At 42.5% G+C, this 18606-nt stretch overlaps 1 protein-coding gene across 1 annotated transcript; it reads left to right on the top strand.

The window, feature by feature from the left end:
- Window positions 1–5056: 5056 nt before the first annotated feature.
- LOC109254618 (rho-related GTP-binding protein RhoG-like) lies at window positions 5057–15856 on the top strand. The gene is made up of 3 exons (XM_019428699.2): window positions 5057–5863; window positions 11244–11341; window positions 11749–15856. Exons 2-3 carry the CDS (start codon window positions 11330–11332, stop codon window positions 12337–12339), a joined length of 603 nt encoding a protein of 200 aa, XP_019284244.2. The 5' UTR covers window positions 5057–5863; window positions 11244–11329; the 3' UTR covers window positions 12340–15856.
- The last annotated feature ends 2750 nt before the right edge of the window (window positions 15857–18606 follow it).

Genomic DNA, 18606 nt, shown 5'->3' with positions numbered 1-18606 from the left:
GCCTGGAGCCTGCTTTGGATTCTGTGTCTCCCTCTCTCTCTGCCTCTCCCCTGCTCGTGCTCTGTCTCTCTCTCTCTCAAAAATAAATAAAGATTTAAAAAATTAAAAAAAAAGATAATTGCCCATTTGGGCCAGCGATCACACTCAATTTGCCCAAATGAGCGAAACTTATGACCACACAAAAACCTGTACTTAGATGTTTATAGTGCTTTCTTCATAATTGCTGAATCCTGGAAGCAACCAAGATGTCCTTCAGAAGGTGAACAGATAAATAAACCGTGGTAAATCCAGACAAGCCATCAGTCCATGAAAAGACATGGAAGAACCTCAAAAGCACATTACTAAGTGAGAGAACCAATCTGAAAAGTCTACATATTTTGTGATTCCAACTGTATGACATTCTGGAAAAGGCAAAACTATAGTGACAGTAAAGAGATCAGTGGTTGCCAGGGATTGGGGGAAGAAGGGAATGAATAGGCAGACCACAGAGGATTTTTAGAAGAGGAAAACTATTCTGTATGCTGTTATAATAGTGGATATATGTCATCGTACATTTGTCAAAACTCATAGAATATACAACACCAAGAACAAACTCTAAATTATGGACTTTGGGTAGTAATAATGTATTAATGTAGGTTCATCAACTGTAACAAATATGCCACTCTGGTGGTGTGGGATGTTGAGATAGTGGGGTAGGCTATGACTCTTTTGGAGGCAGGGGGTATATGGAAATTCTCTGTACTTTCTGCTCAGTTTTGCTGTGAACCTAAAACTGATGTAAGAAGTGAAGTCTACTGGGGTGCCTGGCTGGCTCAGTCTGTAGAGCATGTGACTCTTGATCTCAGAGTCATGAGTTCATGTCCCATGCTGGGGGTAGAGTTTACTTAAAAAAAAAGTCTATTAAAAAATAACTGTTTAAACAAAAATAATAACAGTGTATTGTGGGGTACAAGTAAAATGCATAACAATAATGTAAAATCCAAGAAGACAGAAATTGAAGTACATTAACATAAGTTTCTTATAACTTCATGAAGTGGTATAATAACACTTGAAAGTAGACTGTTAAGTTATGGTTATACATAATAAACCTACAAGCAACGACTAGAATAATAAAACAAAGATGTAAAGCTAATAAACCAATAAGGAGATAAAATGGAATTAAAATAATATTGATCAATCCAAAAGGAGGTAGAAAAAAGAGGAAAAAGAGAACAAAGAAGAGATGGGACAAAGGGAAAACAAAAGCAAGATGACAGACTCAAACTTAGCCATATTGGGGTGCTTGGATGGCTCAGTGGGTTAAGTGTCTGACTCTTGATTTTGACTCAGGTCATGATCTCATGGTCGTGGGATCAAACCCCGCATTGGTCTCTGTACTGAGCACAGAGCCTGCTTGGGATTCTCTCTGCCCTTCCTCTACGCCCTCTCTTAAAATAAATACATTAACATAAAAAAACCCTTAACCATATTAACAATTACATTAAATATAGATTGGTCTAAGGGTGCCTGGGTGGCTCAGTTGGTTAAGCGTCTGACTTTGGCTAGGTCATGATCTCATGGTTCATGAGTTCGAGCCCTGCGTCCAGCTCTGTGCTGATAGCTCAGTGCCTGGAGCCTGCTTCAGATTCTGTGTATCCCTTTCTCTATGCCCCTCCCCCACTCATAATTTTCTCTCTCTCTCTCTCTCTCTCAAAGCATGAATAAGCATTTAAAAATTTTTTCTTTTAATGTAGATTGGTCTAAACACCCCAGTTACAGAGTAGAGATGGTAAAGCTGGGTAAAAAAAAAAAAAAAAAAGCAAGACCCAACCATATGCTGCCTATAAGGAATGCTCTTTAAAAAAATTTTTTTTTTTTAACGTTTATTTATTTTTGAGACAGAGAGAGAGCATGAACGGGGGAGGGTCAGAGAGAGAGGGAGACACAGAATCTGAAACAGGCTCCAGGCTTTGAGCTGTCAGCCCAGAGCCCGACGCGGGGCTCGAACTCACGGACTGCGAGATCACGACCTGAGCCCAAGTCGGACGCTTAACCGACTGAGCCACCCAGGCGCCCCAGGAATGCTCTTTAAATACAGAGACACAAATAGGTTAAAAGTAAAAGTATGTAAAAGAGATGTGCCATGATAACACTGCTCAAAAGAAAGCTGGGGGTGGGGTGCTATATTAGTATGGAAGAAAGTAGATTTCAGAGCAAAGATACCAGGAATAAAGAAGGTAGGGGCACCTGGGTGGCTCAGTTGGTTGAGCATCTGACTTCAGCTCAGGTCATGATCTAACGGCTTATGAGTTTGAGCCCCTCACGGCTTGTGAGTTTGGGCCCCGCGTCAGGCTCTGCTGACAGCTCAGAGCCTGGAGCCTCTTCAGATTCTGTGTCTTTCTCTCTCTCTCTGCCCCTCCCCCACTCACGCTCTGTGTCTTTGTCAAAAATAAATAAGCATTAAAAAAAGAAGGTAATTTCATAATGTAAAGGGGTCAATAAATGAAGAGAACATTCCTAAATACATGTACGCTTGATATAAGAGCTTCAAAGTACATGAATCAAAAACAGATAAACTGCAAGGAAAAATAGACAAATCCACAATTCTAGTCAGAATATTCAGATATTTCAACAGCTTTCTCTCAATAATTGATAGAAAAAGTAAGCATAAAATCAACAAAGATATAGTAGAAGTGAACAACACTATCAACCTCATTGACCCAATTGACATTTTTAGAACACTCCATCCATTAAAATCAAAATACACATTCTTTTCAAGTGCACATGGAGTATTCACCAGAATAGACCATGTTCTAGGCCACAAAAAAGACTCAATGAATTCAAAAGGGTCAAGACATACAAAATATGTTCTCTAAAAACAATGGAATTAAATTACACATCAACAACCAAAAGATCCCTGGGAATTCCTCAATATTTGAAAATGAAACAATCCACTTCTAGATATCCCATGGGTCAAAGAAGAAATCAAAAGAGAAATTAGAAAATATTTTGAACTCAATAAAGATTTAAAAAACCACACTGTATAATTTATGGTATTTTGCTAATGCAGTATTTAGGGGGTAATTTTTATGTACTAAAAACCTGTATTAGAAGAAATGTCTCAAAACAATGACTTCAGGTTTCACTTCAGTAAAAAGAAGAGCAAATAAAACTCAAAGTATAGTAACATAATTAATGGAGATCAAAGTGGAAATCAGTGAAATAGAAAACAAAACAATAGAGAAAATCAACAAAACCAGATTCTTGTAAGGCAATATTCATAGCAGCATTATTTATAATAGTCAAAAATTGTAAACAACCAAAATGTCCATCAAAAGATGAACGGTAGCTAGAAAAGTCAAATTCATGGAGACAGACATTTGGTTTCCAGAGGCTGGGGGCAGGAGGGAATAAGGTGTTATTGCTTAATGGATACAGAGTTACTATTTGGGGCCATAAAAAACGTTTTGGACATATCAATGGTGACGATTTTGCACAACATTGTGAATATACTTAATGGCACTGAATTGTACACTTGAAAATGGTTAAAAGGGCAAATTTTGTTATACATATTTACCACAATTTAAAAAATGAATAATGTGGGGCACCTGGGTGGCTTAGTCATTAAGCGTCTGACTCCAGATTTCAACTGAGGTCATGATCTCACAGTTGGTGAGATAGAGCCTGCTTGAGATTCTCTCTGTCTCTCTGCCCCTCTCCTGCACTCTCTCGCTCTCTCTCTCAGAGTAAATAAAGAAACTTAAGGGGCGCCTGTGTGGCTCAGTTGGTTGAGCATCAGACTTTGGCTCAGGTCATGATCTCACTGCTTATGGGTTCGAGCCCCGTGTTGGGCTCTGTGCTGACAGCTAGGAGCCTGGCACCTGCTTCGGATTCTGTGTCTCTCTCTCTCTGCCCCTCCCCTGCTTGCACTTGCTCGCTCTTCTCTCCCTCTCTCTCTCAAAAAGGAATAAACATTAAAAAAATAAAAATAAATAAAATGAAATAAAAACAAAGTAACCTAAAAAATAATGTAACATACAAAAACTGCATTGAATTGTACAGTTTCTAAAAAGATTTATTGTTTTTTTTTTTTCAGTCTTTATTTTCGAGAGACAGAGCATGAGTGGGGGGGGGGGGCACAGAGGGAGAGAGAGAATGAGAGGGAGACACAGAACCCGAAGCAGGCTCCAGACTCCGAGCTGTCAGCACAGAACTCGACGCGGGGCCCAAACTCATCAACCGCGAGATCACGACCTGAGCCGAAGATGGAGTTTAACCGACTGAGCCACCCAGGCGCCCCAAAGATTTTTTATTTTTAAGTAGTTTCTACACTCAACCTAGGGCTTGAATTTAGGACTCTGAGATCAGGAGTCACATGGTCTACTGACTGAGCCAGCCAGGTGCCCCTGAATTGCAGGATTAAAATTAGTGAATTGTGCAGTATGTGAATTTAGGTCTCAACAAAGTTGCTAAAAAAAAGAGTGCATACTATATGATTCCATTTACAGAAAACTCTAGAAAATGCAAATTAATACATAGTGACAGTAACCCTAATTCGTTCACTAGCTCATTTTCTTTTTATAATTTTTTTAAACATTTATTCATTTTTGAAAGACAGAGAGAGACAGAGTGAGAATGGGGAAGGGGCAGAGAGAGAGGGAGACACAGAATTCGAAGCAGGCTCCAGGCTCCAAGCTGTCAGCACAGAGCCTAATACGGGGCTCGAACTCACAGACCACAAGATCATGACCTGAGCCAAAGTCGGCCGCCCAACCGACTGAGCCACCCAGGCGCCCCATCTTTTTTAAAATATTTATTCTTTTTTTTTTCCTGACAAGCATTTATTTATTTATTTATTTAATATGATTTATTGTCAAATTGGCTTACATGCAACACCCAGTGCTCATTCCAACAAGTGCCCTCTTCAATGCCCATCACCCATTTTCCCTCTTCCCCCACTCCACCCTCAGTTTGTTTTCTGTATTTAAGAGTCTCTTATTTATTCTTTTTTAAAAATGTTTTATTTATTTTTGAGAGAGAGAGAGAGAGAGAGAGAGACAGAGCACGAGCAGGGGCGGGACAGAGAGAGAGGCAGACACAGAATCCGCAAAGCAGGCTCCAGGCTCTGAGCTGTGAGCACAGAGCACGACACGGGGTTTGAACCCGTGAACCGTGAGATCATGACCTGAGCCAAAGTCAGATGCTCAACCGACTGAGCCACACAGATGACCCCAAATGTTTATTTATTCTTGAGAAAGAGAGAGACAGAGAGGGAGACACAGAATCTGAGGCAGGCTCCAGGCTCCCAGCTGTCAGCACAGAGCCTGCCCCCGGGCTCTAACTCACAACTCCGGAGATCATGACCTTAGCGAAGTCGGTGGCTTAACCGACTGAGCCAACCAGTCACCCCCCACTCCCAGAGCCACCCACACGCCCCTCGTTTTCTTTTATCGCCTCCGTTTCTCCTAATACGTCAGTTTCCGGAGCGCCTCCTTATGTTAATATTGGTCTTGAGGAGGAAAAGGGGGCCTGCGGAGGAGGGGGTGGCCTCACTTGCCAAGGGAAAGATGAGCCTTGGGGACCTCTGAACCGAGTAACTCGTTTTGGGGTCCGCACCTGGGGTCCGGAGCTAAGTAATCCTCGATCACCCCCAGGGTGTATTTTAGAAGCCTGTGACTGGCAGACAGTGAGGTTGGCCCTAGGACTCCACTTCCCAGGAGGTGTCGGGGCACCGTGCCGAGACTGCGTGTGACGACGGGGTGGGACTCGGTAGCTGCCCGGATGTGGCGCTGAGCCCGCCGAGCCTGCCCACCCCGGGCGAGAATTGCCCTGGAGGCTCTGCCCGCATCGGTGAGCGACGCGGGGAGGACGATCGCTTTGCCAGGTAATCTTTTTGGAGACCCTTCCCCCCCACCGGGCGGTACCCCTTGCCGCCCTTTTGAGTCTCCCCATCCCCGGACGGTTGGTTGCCTTAGTCTGTGAGCCATTCCCTGGATGGAAGGCATTTGAGGGTGGGATGAGGTGTATGTATGTTATGGAGGAGACTGAGACAGCTCTTCCTGTTTGTGAATCCTATTTGTGGGGCACCTCTCTGTCCCGGGCTCACCAGTCCATATGACGTCCCGAATTCAATTAGCCTTGGTGAAGAAGGATGTGAGGGAAGTGCTGAGTGGGCTCGTGTGGTATTGATGGGTCACTACCACTGCCTCTGGGTTGGGGAGTGTTCACATGGCTTCCTTCGGCCCCCAGTCCTAAAGCCTTCTTCGACTGGACTTGAACCAGAGAAGTCTGTCTTCAATGTGAAAAGGCTTCCCGGATTTAGTAGATAACTAAGTTGCAAAGTGTGGTAAATAAAAATGGGGAGGGGTCTTCTGCTGAATTGATTTAGTTTCAGAAAGTTACAGAGTGATTTCAAGTACATTAGACTCAGACTTATGGAAAGGGTGAGACTTGGAGGAGAATGTGCTAGAATTACTAATGCTTTTAGCTGCATTCTGGTCTCTGCTGCTATTGGGTCTTTTACATTGTGTTTCAACCTGGGAGAAAATGGACTCCTACGCAGACTATACATGTGAAGAAGGATGCCTTGTCAGAGGACATTGGAAGATTTAGAAGAAACTGTAATTCCAGTTAACCGCGAATGACTAACTCAGAAGGGAACTTTCTGGGGGTGCTGATTTCTGCAGCGCCACACCTCTCCCAATTTCTGATCCTAGAGGCATACCTAAAGATCTCTGAGCTGCTCTGATGTCTACTTCACAGTGCTACTGGGAGGCTTAAAGAAGATAATGTGAAAGTATTTGGCACAATGCCTATAATAAGCTCTCAAGTTTTAGATTCCTGTTGCTTCCCCATAGCAACTTTTTTTTCCCCTCCAAGCCATGAATTACTTTGTATTATTATTTGCCTTTTCACAGAAGTTTTGTCTTGACCACAAGATTGTAACTTCTAGCATTCTTTCTTTTTACTCTTTTTTGAGTCCCTTCTAGTAGTGTGCTGCCCATAGTAGTACCTGGGAGAGTGTGTGTAGATAGTGGTGGTGGTGAGGAGGGGAAAGCTGAAGGTGGCTCTTAACAGCACAGCATTGTGCTGGATCCCAAAGCTGAGGTAGACAAACTTGTCTCATTTGCCTTTCTCTTATAACTTCTAGGCTTCTACCAGAGCTCCAAAACCTTGAAGAATATGTTTGTTTTTAGTAATTTAAACCATTTTTAAATGTACAGTACAGTAGTGTTAACTGTATTCATATTGTTTTGCAATAGATCTCTAGAATTTTTCTTTTTTTTTAAAGTTTATTTAGGGGTGCCTGAGTGGCTCGGTCGGTTAAGCGTCCGACTTCAGCTCAGATAGTGATCTCATGGTTTGTGATCTCACGGTTTGTGAGTTTGAGCCCCGCATCGGGCTCTGTGCTGATGGCGCAGAGCCTGGAGCCTGCGTCAGATTCTGTGTCTCCCTCTCTCTCTGCCCTTCCCCTGCTCACGCTCTCTCTCTGTCTCTCAAAAATAAATAAACATTTAATAATTTTAAAGTTTATTTATTTATTTTGAGAGAGACAGAGAGCACAAGTGGGGGAGTAGCAGAAAGAGAAGGGGACAGAGGATTCTATGTGGATTCCACGCTGTCAGCACAGAGCCCGATGCAGGGCTCAAACTCACAAACCACGAGATCATGACCTGAGCTGAGGTCAGACGCTTAACCAACTGAGCCACCCATGTGCCCCAGATCTCTAGATTTTTCATCTTGCAAAACTGAAACTTCATATCCATTAAACAACTCCCCATTTCTCCTCCCCCAGCCTTGGCACCTACCATTCTGCTTTCTGTTTTTATGTATTTGACTACTCTAGATACCTCATGTAAGTGGAATCACGCATTATATGTCTGTTTGCGACTGATTTCACTCAGCATATATCCTCAAGTTTCATCCATGTTGTAATGTATGAAGATTTCCTTCTTTTTAGGGCTGAATAATATTCATATATATATATATATATATATATATATATATATCACATCTTTTGAAGTTTATTCATTTTTGAGAGAGAGAGAGAGAAAGAGAGACACAGAGGGAGTGGGGGAGGGGCAGAGAGAGAGAGAGAGAGAGGGAGACACAGAAGCCCAAGCAGGCTCCAGACTCCACACTGTCAGCACAGAGCCCGACGTGGGGCTCGAACTCACAAACTATGAGATTGTGACCTGAGCCGAAGTCTGATGCTTAACTGACTGAGCCACCCAGATGCCCTGATCACATTTTTTCTTTATGTGTTCATCCATCGATGGACATTAGGTTGCTTCCACCTCTTGGCGCTTGTGAGTAATGATGCAATGAACACTGGTGTGCAAATATCTCTTTGAGATCCTGTTTTCAGTTTTTTAGATATATTTTTTGTATTATTTTTTAATTTTTATTATTTATTTATTATTTTTGAGAGAGAGAGGGTGCAAGTGAGCGAGGGGCAGAGAGAGAGGGAGAGAGAGAGGGTCCCATGCAGGTTCCACACTGTCAGTGCAGAGCCCAAAGTATGGCTCAAGCTCACCCAATGCAGGGCTTGAACTCACGAACCGCGAGATCATGACCTGAGCCGATGTCAGATGCTTAACCAACTGAGCCACCCAGGGTGCCCCTTTAATATTATTTTTAAACTTTTTAACCATGGATAATTCCAAACATACACATAAGTAAATAAAATGTATAATGAAGGGTGCCTGGGTGGCTCAGTCAGTTGAGCGTCCAGCTTCAGCTCAGGTCGTGATCTCACGGTTTGTGAATTTGAGCCCTGCGTCGGGCTCTGTGCTGACAGCTCAGAGCCTGGAGCCTGCTTCAGATTCTGTGTCTCCCTCTCTCCCTCTGCCCCTCCTCCGCTCTCACTCTGTCTCTTTCTCTCTCAAAAAAAAACCAAATAAACATTAAAAAAATAAATAAAATATGTAATGAACATGCAGGCTGAAGAAATTAGTCTATTAATTGTACAAAGTAGCACCCCCAAAACACCTGGGACTTTTCCTGGGCACTCCCTTTCATTGAAAGTTTGCTGTGGGTGAGGATGTTTTGGGTTATGTTTCAGACCTGGGATGTTCTAGCTGCACTTCATCATCTAGGCTCCCAAGCATCAGTGTGAGTTGAAAGCCCATCTGCTTACAGAGATGAGGACCTGAGCTTGGGGTGCCAAGTGGTCTTTGTGCCTAAAAGTTTTGCTCTGGTTCAACAACTCCGTCAGGTGCACAATTGTCTTGAAGGCAGTCACTCTGAACAGAGATGTTAGACACTGGATGATACCTATAGCAGGCTGGGAAGCTGAGTTGTACAGGCAGTAATTGCTATAGGAATTCAGAGGAGGAAGAAATTAATCCAGACTGGGAAAATCAAGGAAGGCTATTCTCAAAGAAGGTGGTGGTGACCTTACCCTGTTTCCATTGAAATGTATGTATGGGGCGCCTGGGTGGCTCAGTCGCTTGAGTATCCGACCGGCTCAGGTCATGATCTCACAGTTCTTGAGTTTGGGCCCCTCATCGGGTTCTGTGCTGACAGCTCAGAGCCTGGAGCCTGCTTCGGATTCTCTGTCTCCCTCTCTCTCTGCCCCTCCCCCACTCGCGCTCTGTCTCTCTGCCTCTCAAAAATAAAGAAATGTAATAAAAATTAAAAAAAAAAAAGAAATGTATGTTTGATCCTTATGTCTATTCCTAGATGCAAAGAGATTCCTAGATGAAAAGAGCTGATGATCAGTGGATACCCTGGGATTGTTGCCTACTGGAGCTGAATTACACTCTGAACTTTTAGCTGTGGGACCTGTGCTAGTGAAGGCTTCTTGGTGGAATGCCTTGATGGTCAGAATTGGCTGTGCGCGAGGATAGCTGCCTCCAGTGTGCCTGTGTGAAGCATACTCATAAGGCCAGCTTTTCTTTTCTTTAAGTTTATGTATGTATGTAATCTCTACACCCTACGTGGGGCTTGAACTCACAGCCCCAAGATCAAGAGTCACATGCTCTTCCAACTGAACCAGACAGGCGCCCCAGAAGGCCAATTTTTCTTGATTCTGACCCAAAATAAGGTGTTTTGTTTTATCTATGATATGGGCCTGATGTAGACCTTAGCTAATAAGACAACAAGATGGGGGATGTATCTATTCCCCCAAATTCCGAAGGTGAGAAACTAACAGATTCTCAATTTTTTTTCCATAATCAAATACATATGACAGTTTATCCCCATTCCTCCATGTTCTGACACTTGACGAAGCTAATGCTATCAGGATCAGGTCTGAAATTAGTATAGTAGTTAAGAAGCTAAAAGGAAATGGAGTGTTTTGGGGGACACTGACAGGGTAGGGCATTGATAGTAAACATGCTTCTTGGAGATCATCTGTACCTTACCATTAACTCTCAAATGCTTGATTCATGAAGAAATGGATGAGAAAGTATGGTGCTGTTATGACCTATGGTTTTGCTTAGATAGGGTAGGAAGGGATGAGATCCCTGCTTTGTCTAGCATTGTAATCATATTACAGAACTGTTGCCTTCCCCAGAACAGAAGAATTGTTATGAAGTCATGGTAGCTCCTAATACTTCTAATGAGTATTCCCTATGTGGCAGGCACTAATGAGTACTACACGTACATTGTTTCATTTAAAAACGTGCCCAAATTTACAAAGCTTAGGAAAAGAGAGGACTGGTTTTAGACTCCAGGTGGTCTGACTTCAGAGCCTGGACTCTTAACGACTTCTGTAGAGGGCTATGTCTGACTGGCCTACCTTTCTCTCCAGTATTACGGTGTCACTGTTTGTTAGGAACAGAGGTTTCTTTGCTGAGTCGATAGCCACATCCCCAAAGTAAGAGCCATGTCTCTTTTGTTTCAACCTTTAGAACCTTCTTTCTATATCAATGGTTTTTTATTTTTATGTATTAAAAAAATTTTAATGCTTATTTATTTTTTGAGGGGGGGGGGAAAGGGGCAGAGAGAGGGAGACACAGAATCTGAAACAGGCTCCAGGCTCTGAGCTGTCAGCACAGAGCCCAATGTGGGGCTCGAACCCATGAGCCACAAGATCATGACCTGAGCTGAAGTTGGACACTCAAAAACTGTATCAATGGTTTTTAAAAACTTTGTTCCCATTTATTGAGCACCCACTATGTTTTAGCACCTTTGATAGAGTATATCCAGGTGTCATGACAATGATGTAACATAAATACCTGTGTATATGAATGCTTTTTAATCTTTACGGGCTCAGCCCTTTTCGACAATCTGATGACAGTTTTTGATCTTCTTTCCAGAAAAATTCACTTACGTACATTCACATCATATTGTATACTTCAGAGGTGGCTTCTAGGACCTACTGAAGCTTATTGTCTAGCAGTCCATGGACTCCACGGTAAGAACCCCTACCCTATACAGTCTTTCCCAGCTGACTCTTATGTGGTGTTAAGGGGATGGACAGTGTGTGTGTGTGGGGGGGGTGTCTTCCTCAATTTCTCAGAGGGAAAGAAAGGTTTATAAAGCATAGGCTCCCAAAATTAACCAAGCATCTGTGAACACTCTTTCTTCTTCTTTTAAATGCTTTATTTATTTATTTTTGAGACAGAGCATGAGCAGGGGATGAGCAGAAAGAGAGGGGGAGACAGAGGATCTGAAATGGGCCCTGTGCTGACAGCAGAAAGCCCAACATGGGGCTCGAATTCACAACCCGTGAGATCATGACCTGAGCCAAAGTTGGACGCTCAACTGACTGAGCCACCCAGGCACCCCTGTGAACACTCTTTCTTTCTCTCTTTCACTTAGGACTCCAAGGGAAGAATGCAGACAATCAAATGTGTGGTCGTAGGAGATGGGGCTGTAGGTAAGACCTGCCTCCTCATCAGTTACACAACAAATGCTTTTCCTGAGGAGTATATCCCCACCGTCTTTGACAACTACAGTGCCCAGACATCTGTGGACGGCCAAATTGTCAGCCTGAACCTGTGGGACACAGCTGGCCAAGAGGAGTATGACCGACTGCGAACGCTGTCCTACCCCCAGACCAATATCTTTGTCATTTGTTTTTCTATTGGTAATCCATCGTCATATGCCAATGTGAGGCATAAGTGGCACCCAGAGGTGTCTCATCATTGCCCCAATGTACCTGTCCTGCTGGTAGGCACCAAGAGGGACCTGCGGAATGACATTGAGACAGTGAAGAAGCTGAAGGAACAGAGCCTAGTGCCCACAACTCCTCAGCAAGGCACTTCCCTGGCTAAGCAGGTGGGGGCTGTGAAGTATCTGGAATGTTCAGCCCTGATGCAGGATGGGGTCCATGAGGTATTTTCAGAAGCTGTCCGTGCTGTGCTTTACCCTGCCACAAAGAAGAACACCAAGAAGTGTGTCCTCTTATAGCTTTCAGGGTGCTACTTGGGGACTGCACCTAAGGAGAATGAGGGGGATTCCTTTGATAGCATTTAACAATGCCAGCACAAGCGATTTGTCTCTTTTCCTAGAACCTGTAAGCTCCAGGTTGTTGGGCTTTTGGAGGAACAAAGACAGCCTAGTTTGTACATGGCTGCTTTGAAGTTTGGTCTGAATCTTCTGGAGGAAGTTTGGGGAGAGAGAGAGAGACTGACTTTTACCTCTAAATTTAGCTTTCCTACTTGTATTTACCATTGAGCAAGTGCCTCACAGAAGGACAAGTTTCTACAGTTTTCAGATCATTGCCTTAAACTTTCTAATATGCTAATTTTGGAAAAGCATTTTATATGTGATTCCTGGGTGTTCCCAGTATTGGCATGTTCTTCCCATTCTTGAGATCAGATATTTTTGCAAAAAATGGTTAAGCAGCATTTTTCAAAGTTCTGTGAGATACTAATAGATGTTCCTTAAAAGGGTTCTGTGGTCAAGTAAGTCAGGAACCAGTGATTTTTTTTTCAGTTTTTGTTTAAATGCCAGTTACCACACAGTATAATATTAGTTTCAGGTGTACAATATGGTGATTGAACACATCTGCACAACACCTGGTGCCCATCACAACAAGTTCACCCCTTAACCCCCATCACCTATTTAACCCAGCTCCCCACCCACCTCCCTTCTGGTAACCTGTGATTTAAATAAAGCTGAATAGGTTCCTCTACTGCAGGAATTTATAACTTTCAATAAGTAGGCAACATTTCCCAAAATTATTTCACTGAACTTTTTTTGTTTTGGTCCCATGCAACACCTGTTAACATCTCTGGAAACACATTTTCAGAGATACTCAGTTAATAGGTACTAGAAATTCCCACAGAGGCTGCAGGGGGAAAAAAGCATAATGTGATCCTGTTCTTTTTGAGGTTTCCCTCTTTTTTAATGTTTATTTATTTTTGAGAGGGGTGGGGTAGGGGCAGAGAGAGAGGGAGACACAGAATCTGATGAGGCTCCAGGCTCTGAGCTGTCAGCACAGAGCCTGACATGGGGCTTGAACCCACTAACGTGACATCGTGACCTGAAGTCTGATGCTTAACTGACTGAGCCATTCAGGTGCCCCTCCCTCTTTTTAAAAAAAGTTTTATTTTGAGAGGGAGAGAGAGAGAGCGTGAGAGAGCTAGAGCACACACAAGTGGGGGAGGGGCAGGAGGAGGGAAGACAGAGAAAGAGAGAGAGAGAGAGATGCAAATCTGGAACTCAAGAACCTTGAGATCATGACCTGAGCCAAAATCAAGGGTTGGCTGCTTAACCTTAACTGACTGAGCCACCCATGTGACCCATTGATGTTTCTTTCCCTCTTTACGCCTTTGAGAGGATTATTCATCCACCATGGACTTGTTGTTGGTTCCTCTTCCACCCTCAGGAAATGGGTTTGGCACTTAGTCATGATAGTGCCTTGGGAGTGGGGTCTTGATGGTCAGATCTGCTATCAGATTATGATAGCACTATGGGCTTGGCGATGTGGAGTTGATCCCTCCATAAAACTGTGTCCCTGAGGTGTCTCTTAGTCCCTGTTTTTCTGTCAGCTTTCACTTTAGGGAAAGACCACTAAAGGTTAACCCCATAAATAAAACTAACCAACCAACAAACAAAATGTTCTGCTAGTCATTGTCAGGGAGTTCTTTGATTCCCTCAGACTCCTCAGCGTCCTCTGAGTTACCATAAAGGCTACCTTGCTCTCTTCCTGTTCCTCCCTCCTCTGTACATCTGCATCTGTGTGTGTGTGTGTTTAGTCTTGGTTGCCTTTGAGGTCTTGTAGTTGCTCCAAGAGACTTGGAGAGTATGTTGTATCTCCAGACCCTGGGGCTGTCACATTTGTGGGGATTTTGCTGGAGTTGCTCAGCCTGCTCTGGAGAGTAGGAGTCAGATTCCTTACCCTGGTAGGCCTGCTTCTCCTTATCCTCCCTACTTGTAGTTTTGACCTTCTTCATCTGATATAGAAGGAAAACATAACTTCTCCACCTGGCAGATAGTGGTTGAGAACTCCGCTGTGCACATACTCTCTCACCCTGCCAAAATAAGCATTGGATCTTTGAGAGTCTGGGAAATGGAGTTAAAAGAATCACATCCCGCCTTCTGTGGTGGGTGAAGTGCCTGTGTTTTGCTCTGTGATGGTCTTACTGTTGCTCTTTGGCAATATATGATCAGATTAGCCCTCAGGTAACTGAACCTCCTGAATAGGGTTGCCAGATAAAAGGGAATATTTTTTTTACAAATAATTTTTTTAAGTTTATTCATTTATTTTGAGATAGAGATTGTGAGTGAGGTAGGAGCAAGAGAGGGAGAGAGAGACAATCCCAAGCAAGCTCCATGCTGTCAGCGCAGAGCCCGACATGGGGCTCAAACTCACGAACCATGAGATCATGACCTGAGTCGAGATCAAGAGCCAGACACCCAACCGGCTGAGCCACCCTGGCACCCCTACTTTTTTATAAGTAATTTTTTACCGTAAGTATGCACCATGCGATATTTGGGACCTACTTAGAGTAAAGCATGATTTGCTGTTTATCTGAAATTCAGATTTAATGGGTCATTCTGTATTTTTATTTGCTAATTCTGGCACCCCTATTTTTGGAGAATCTGAACCCTGGAGGTCAGGCAGATACCAAGTATTGTTAGAAGGTAAAAAGTCATGTAAGCTCACTAGTCTAACTCCTTTTCTTCTGGTTTTCCTTTCCCTCACCATGGGCAAAAGTGTTTTGTTTTGATTTTCCTTTATCACTGCACCCTCCACTCCATACAGTAATTCAATGGTGTATATTTTTACACCACTGATTGTCTAAAGCTGTGGGGGATCCAAGATGGATATTGTCTGGTAGATGTCTCCTATCTCAATTTCAATGTACTGTATCTATTTCCAGTGTGTGACCCAGGGCCCCAGGGTTGTAGGGGCTCTGTGTGAACAGGGTATTACCTGGAAGAAGGTGAGGGTGGCCCAGTAACACATTGGAAAGTGGGGGTCTGTTAGAGTAGTGTGACTGTAGGAGTCAACTGGACGCTGAGTTTTCCCACAGGCAGCCAAATGAAAGCACCAATTGCTCGAGTGTATTCTAGTCTCAGGATGTTCTGATTGATGCTGCCTGAGGTGCTCACAGGACTTCGTGGTTGAAAGGGGCTAGAAACGTGGCTGACGCCTGTGTCTCTGGGAACTTTCTGTGTAGCTACTGAAATCTCTTAAATTGGCTTTTAATTTAATTGTGGCTCCTGCTCCCATTTTGCCTGGCAAATTCCCAAATGTAAGCCTGGGTTTGGTTTGGTCAAAGTTGTGTCCTCTAATGAACGGAGATTTGATCCACAAGTCTGAGAGTGTGGTTTTGAATTGGGCTGTTCTGATGGTCCTAAACATACACTGGCATCTTGATTTTTTTTACTTAAAAGGATTTTGTATCAAGACTAACATGCTAATATCACTTTTTAAATTGTTCATAATGGATGGTAATAAACTTTTCTGATTTTACTGGGTCTGTTGCTTTCTAAAGATTGAAGCAATTCCTCCATCCCCCTCCTTTGTTTTGAGTTGCTTCTAAATGCCTTTCAACTTGCAAAGGATGAAATAACTTTAATTGTCATATTTCACATCGCACCTGTGTGTAACCGTACTTATTTTTCTACCTCAGACAACCAGGGTAGGGAACTGTCTTCACTGTTAACATTGATTCTCTAGTTCTTGCCTTACCCCAACCACCTTTGTATCTCCACGATTTAGCTTCATTTCCTTTTAGCTTTTCACTAGTGACACACCAGTTAGTTCCCTGTAGGCAATTATTACACTACATCCAGTAAACAATTATCAGACTCCTGGTGTGTTAGAGGTATTACTGTACTAGTGGCTAGGGTTGTAGACATGAGACATAACATTTAATGTCCTTTGCCTCTTCCAGTTATCTCAGGAAAATATCCTTCCTCTGTTTGTCATAAAAACGAACTAATACTGACTTAATTGTATATGGTGCCAATGCACTATTAAGTGAGTGGTAAGGAGAAGCAAAACAGGGTTGTGTTTTGTTTTGCTTTGCTTTGAAAACAGATTTATTGAAGTATAATTTACATACCAAAAAATTCACCCATTTCAAGTGTACAGTTTAATGACTTTTAGTAGTGACTGAGTCCTGCAGCTGTCACCAAAATCCAGTTTTAGAACATTTCCATCACCCCCAAAAGATCCCTCATGCAGTTAATTCCTGTTCCCATCCTCAGCCCTAAGCAATCAGTACTCTACTTTGTCTTTCCTGAACATTTAGTGTACATGGAATCAAACAATACGTGATCTTTTTTTTTAATTAACATCTACACCCAGCGTGGGGCTTGAACTCATGTGCCTGACATCAAGAGTTGCATGCTCTACCGACTGACCCAGCCAGGTGCCCCCAATATGTGGTTATTTGGAACTCGTTTTTTAAATTTTTTTAAATGTTTATTTGAGAGAGAGAGAGAGAGAGAGAGAGAGAGAGTGCGAGCTTGGGTGGGGGAGGGGCAGAGAGAGAAGGAGGTACAGAATCTGAATCAGGCTCCAGGCTGTCAGCACAGAGCCCAACACTGGGCTCAAACCCATGAACAGTGAGATCACGACCTGAGCCGAAGTTGGATGCCCAAGCAACCACCCAGGCACCCCTGGAACTCTTCTTTTATTCAGCATAATATTTTCAAGCTTCATTCATTTTGCAGCACACAAGGGTACTCCATTTCTTTTTATTGCTGAATAATATTCCACTGTATGGATATACCATATTTTATCTACTCATAGTTGAGGGAAATTTGGATTGTTTCTACCTTTTGGCTACTATGCATAGTGCTACTGTGAACCTTTGTGCACAAGGGTTTGTATGGACATGTTTTCAGTTCTCTTGTGTATATACCTAGGAGTGCTGGGAATTGCTGGGTAAACTTATGCAAAACCACATTTTAAGTCAAGAATAGCATCTTTAATATTTATAGTATCTGAAGCCTCTTTCCCCATTCTATAATCCTCCAACTACCTATTGCTGAATCTGCTTTTCCTTAAGCACAAGCAGCCAAGCAGTATAAAGTACATTTAAAAACATATTCCATTCTGCTTTTTTGCCTTAACCATTAGGATAGCAAAAGTATTCTCCTAACTTTTCACTACCAGAGTGCAGCATCTCAGCTACTATGCAGGTTTTGGCAGATCTTTGTCATCTGGCCTAGAAATGTCACTACTGTTCACATTCCAAGGGACGTCCATGCAGTGAAGTACTAAGCAGCCATAAAAGTGAATGAGGAAGAGTGCTATTAAGTGGTACACTGTGATTTCCAGGCTAAATTATTAAGCGAAAAAGCAAGGTGAAAGAGTATATATAGTATGCTATCTTTTGTGTAATGAAAAAGCAGAAATAACATGTGTACTCATTTGCTTATTTTTGTAAAAAAGAAATGCAGGAAGTACAAATACCAAATCATTATATTGTACACCTGAAACTAATAGAATATGTCAATTATGCCTCAATAAAAAAATAAACACAGGAAGGATAACCCAGAAATTAATGAATGGTTACTTAAAGGGAGTGGCTGGGAATGGGGTAGAGAGCATAGGCCTGGGAGCAAGACTTCAATGGAAATAGCTTTTTACATAGTTACATACTTACATAGTTACATAGTTTTTACAGTACAGTTACATAGTTTTTACATAGTTACATAGACTTTGAACCATGTCAAAATTTACATAGTTTAAAAATTAAATTATATAAATGGATAATAAAAGCAAATCATAAAGTTGAATACAAACAGAAACAAATCCATAGAGAAAAAAATGATTCAAGTAATTTTTTTTATAAACTATTTTTAATGTTTTATTTATTTTTGAGAGACAGAGAGACAGACTGCAAGCAGGGAAGGGACAGAGAGAGAGACAGAATCTGAAGCAGGCTCCAGGCTCTGAGCTCAAATATAGCATCATCAATACTGGGACAACCATTTGTGCCTTCTGGTGGCCAGCAAAATATTGAACCTAAATCAAGTTGAAGAAACAGACGAATTCAGAAAACGGAGTATTTTCGAGACAATTTGCCTTGATTCTTAAAAAAATGTGTCATTTTTTTGAAAAGGCTGGTGCTTTCTGGATTAAGACTGAAGGGAAATTACCAAATGCCGCGCATTGGGAACCCTGAGCGGATCCCGGTTTGAAGTGTAAAATGCTCCAACTAGGACAATTGGGGAAATGTAAATATGAACTGTATGTTAAGTGATATT

This window comes from Panthera pardus, unplaced genomic scaffold (genome assembly GCF_024362965.1).
Source record: "Panthera pardus isolate Hobbes unplaced genomic scaffold, ASM2436296v1 HiC_scaffold_27, whole genome shotgun sequence".
Lineage (NCBI taxonomy): Eukaryota > Metazoa > Chordata > Mammalia > Carnivora > Felidae > Panthera > Panthera pardus.
The sequence above is the reverse complement of the archived record's forward strand: the minus strand, read 5'-3'. Positions and strand labels throughout refer to the sequence as shown.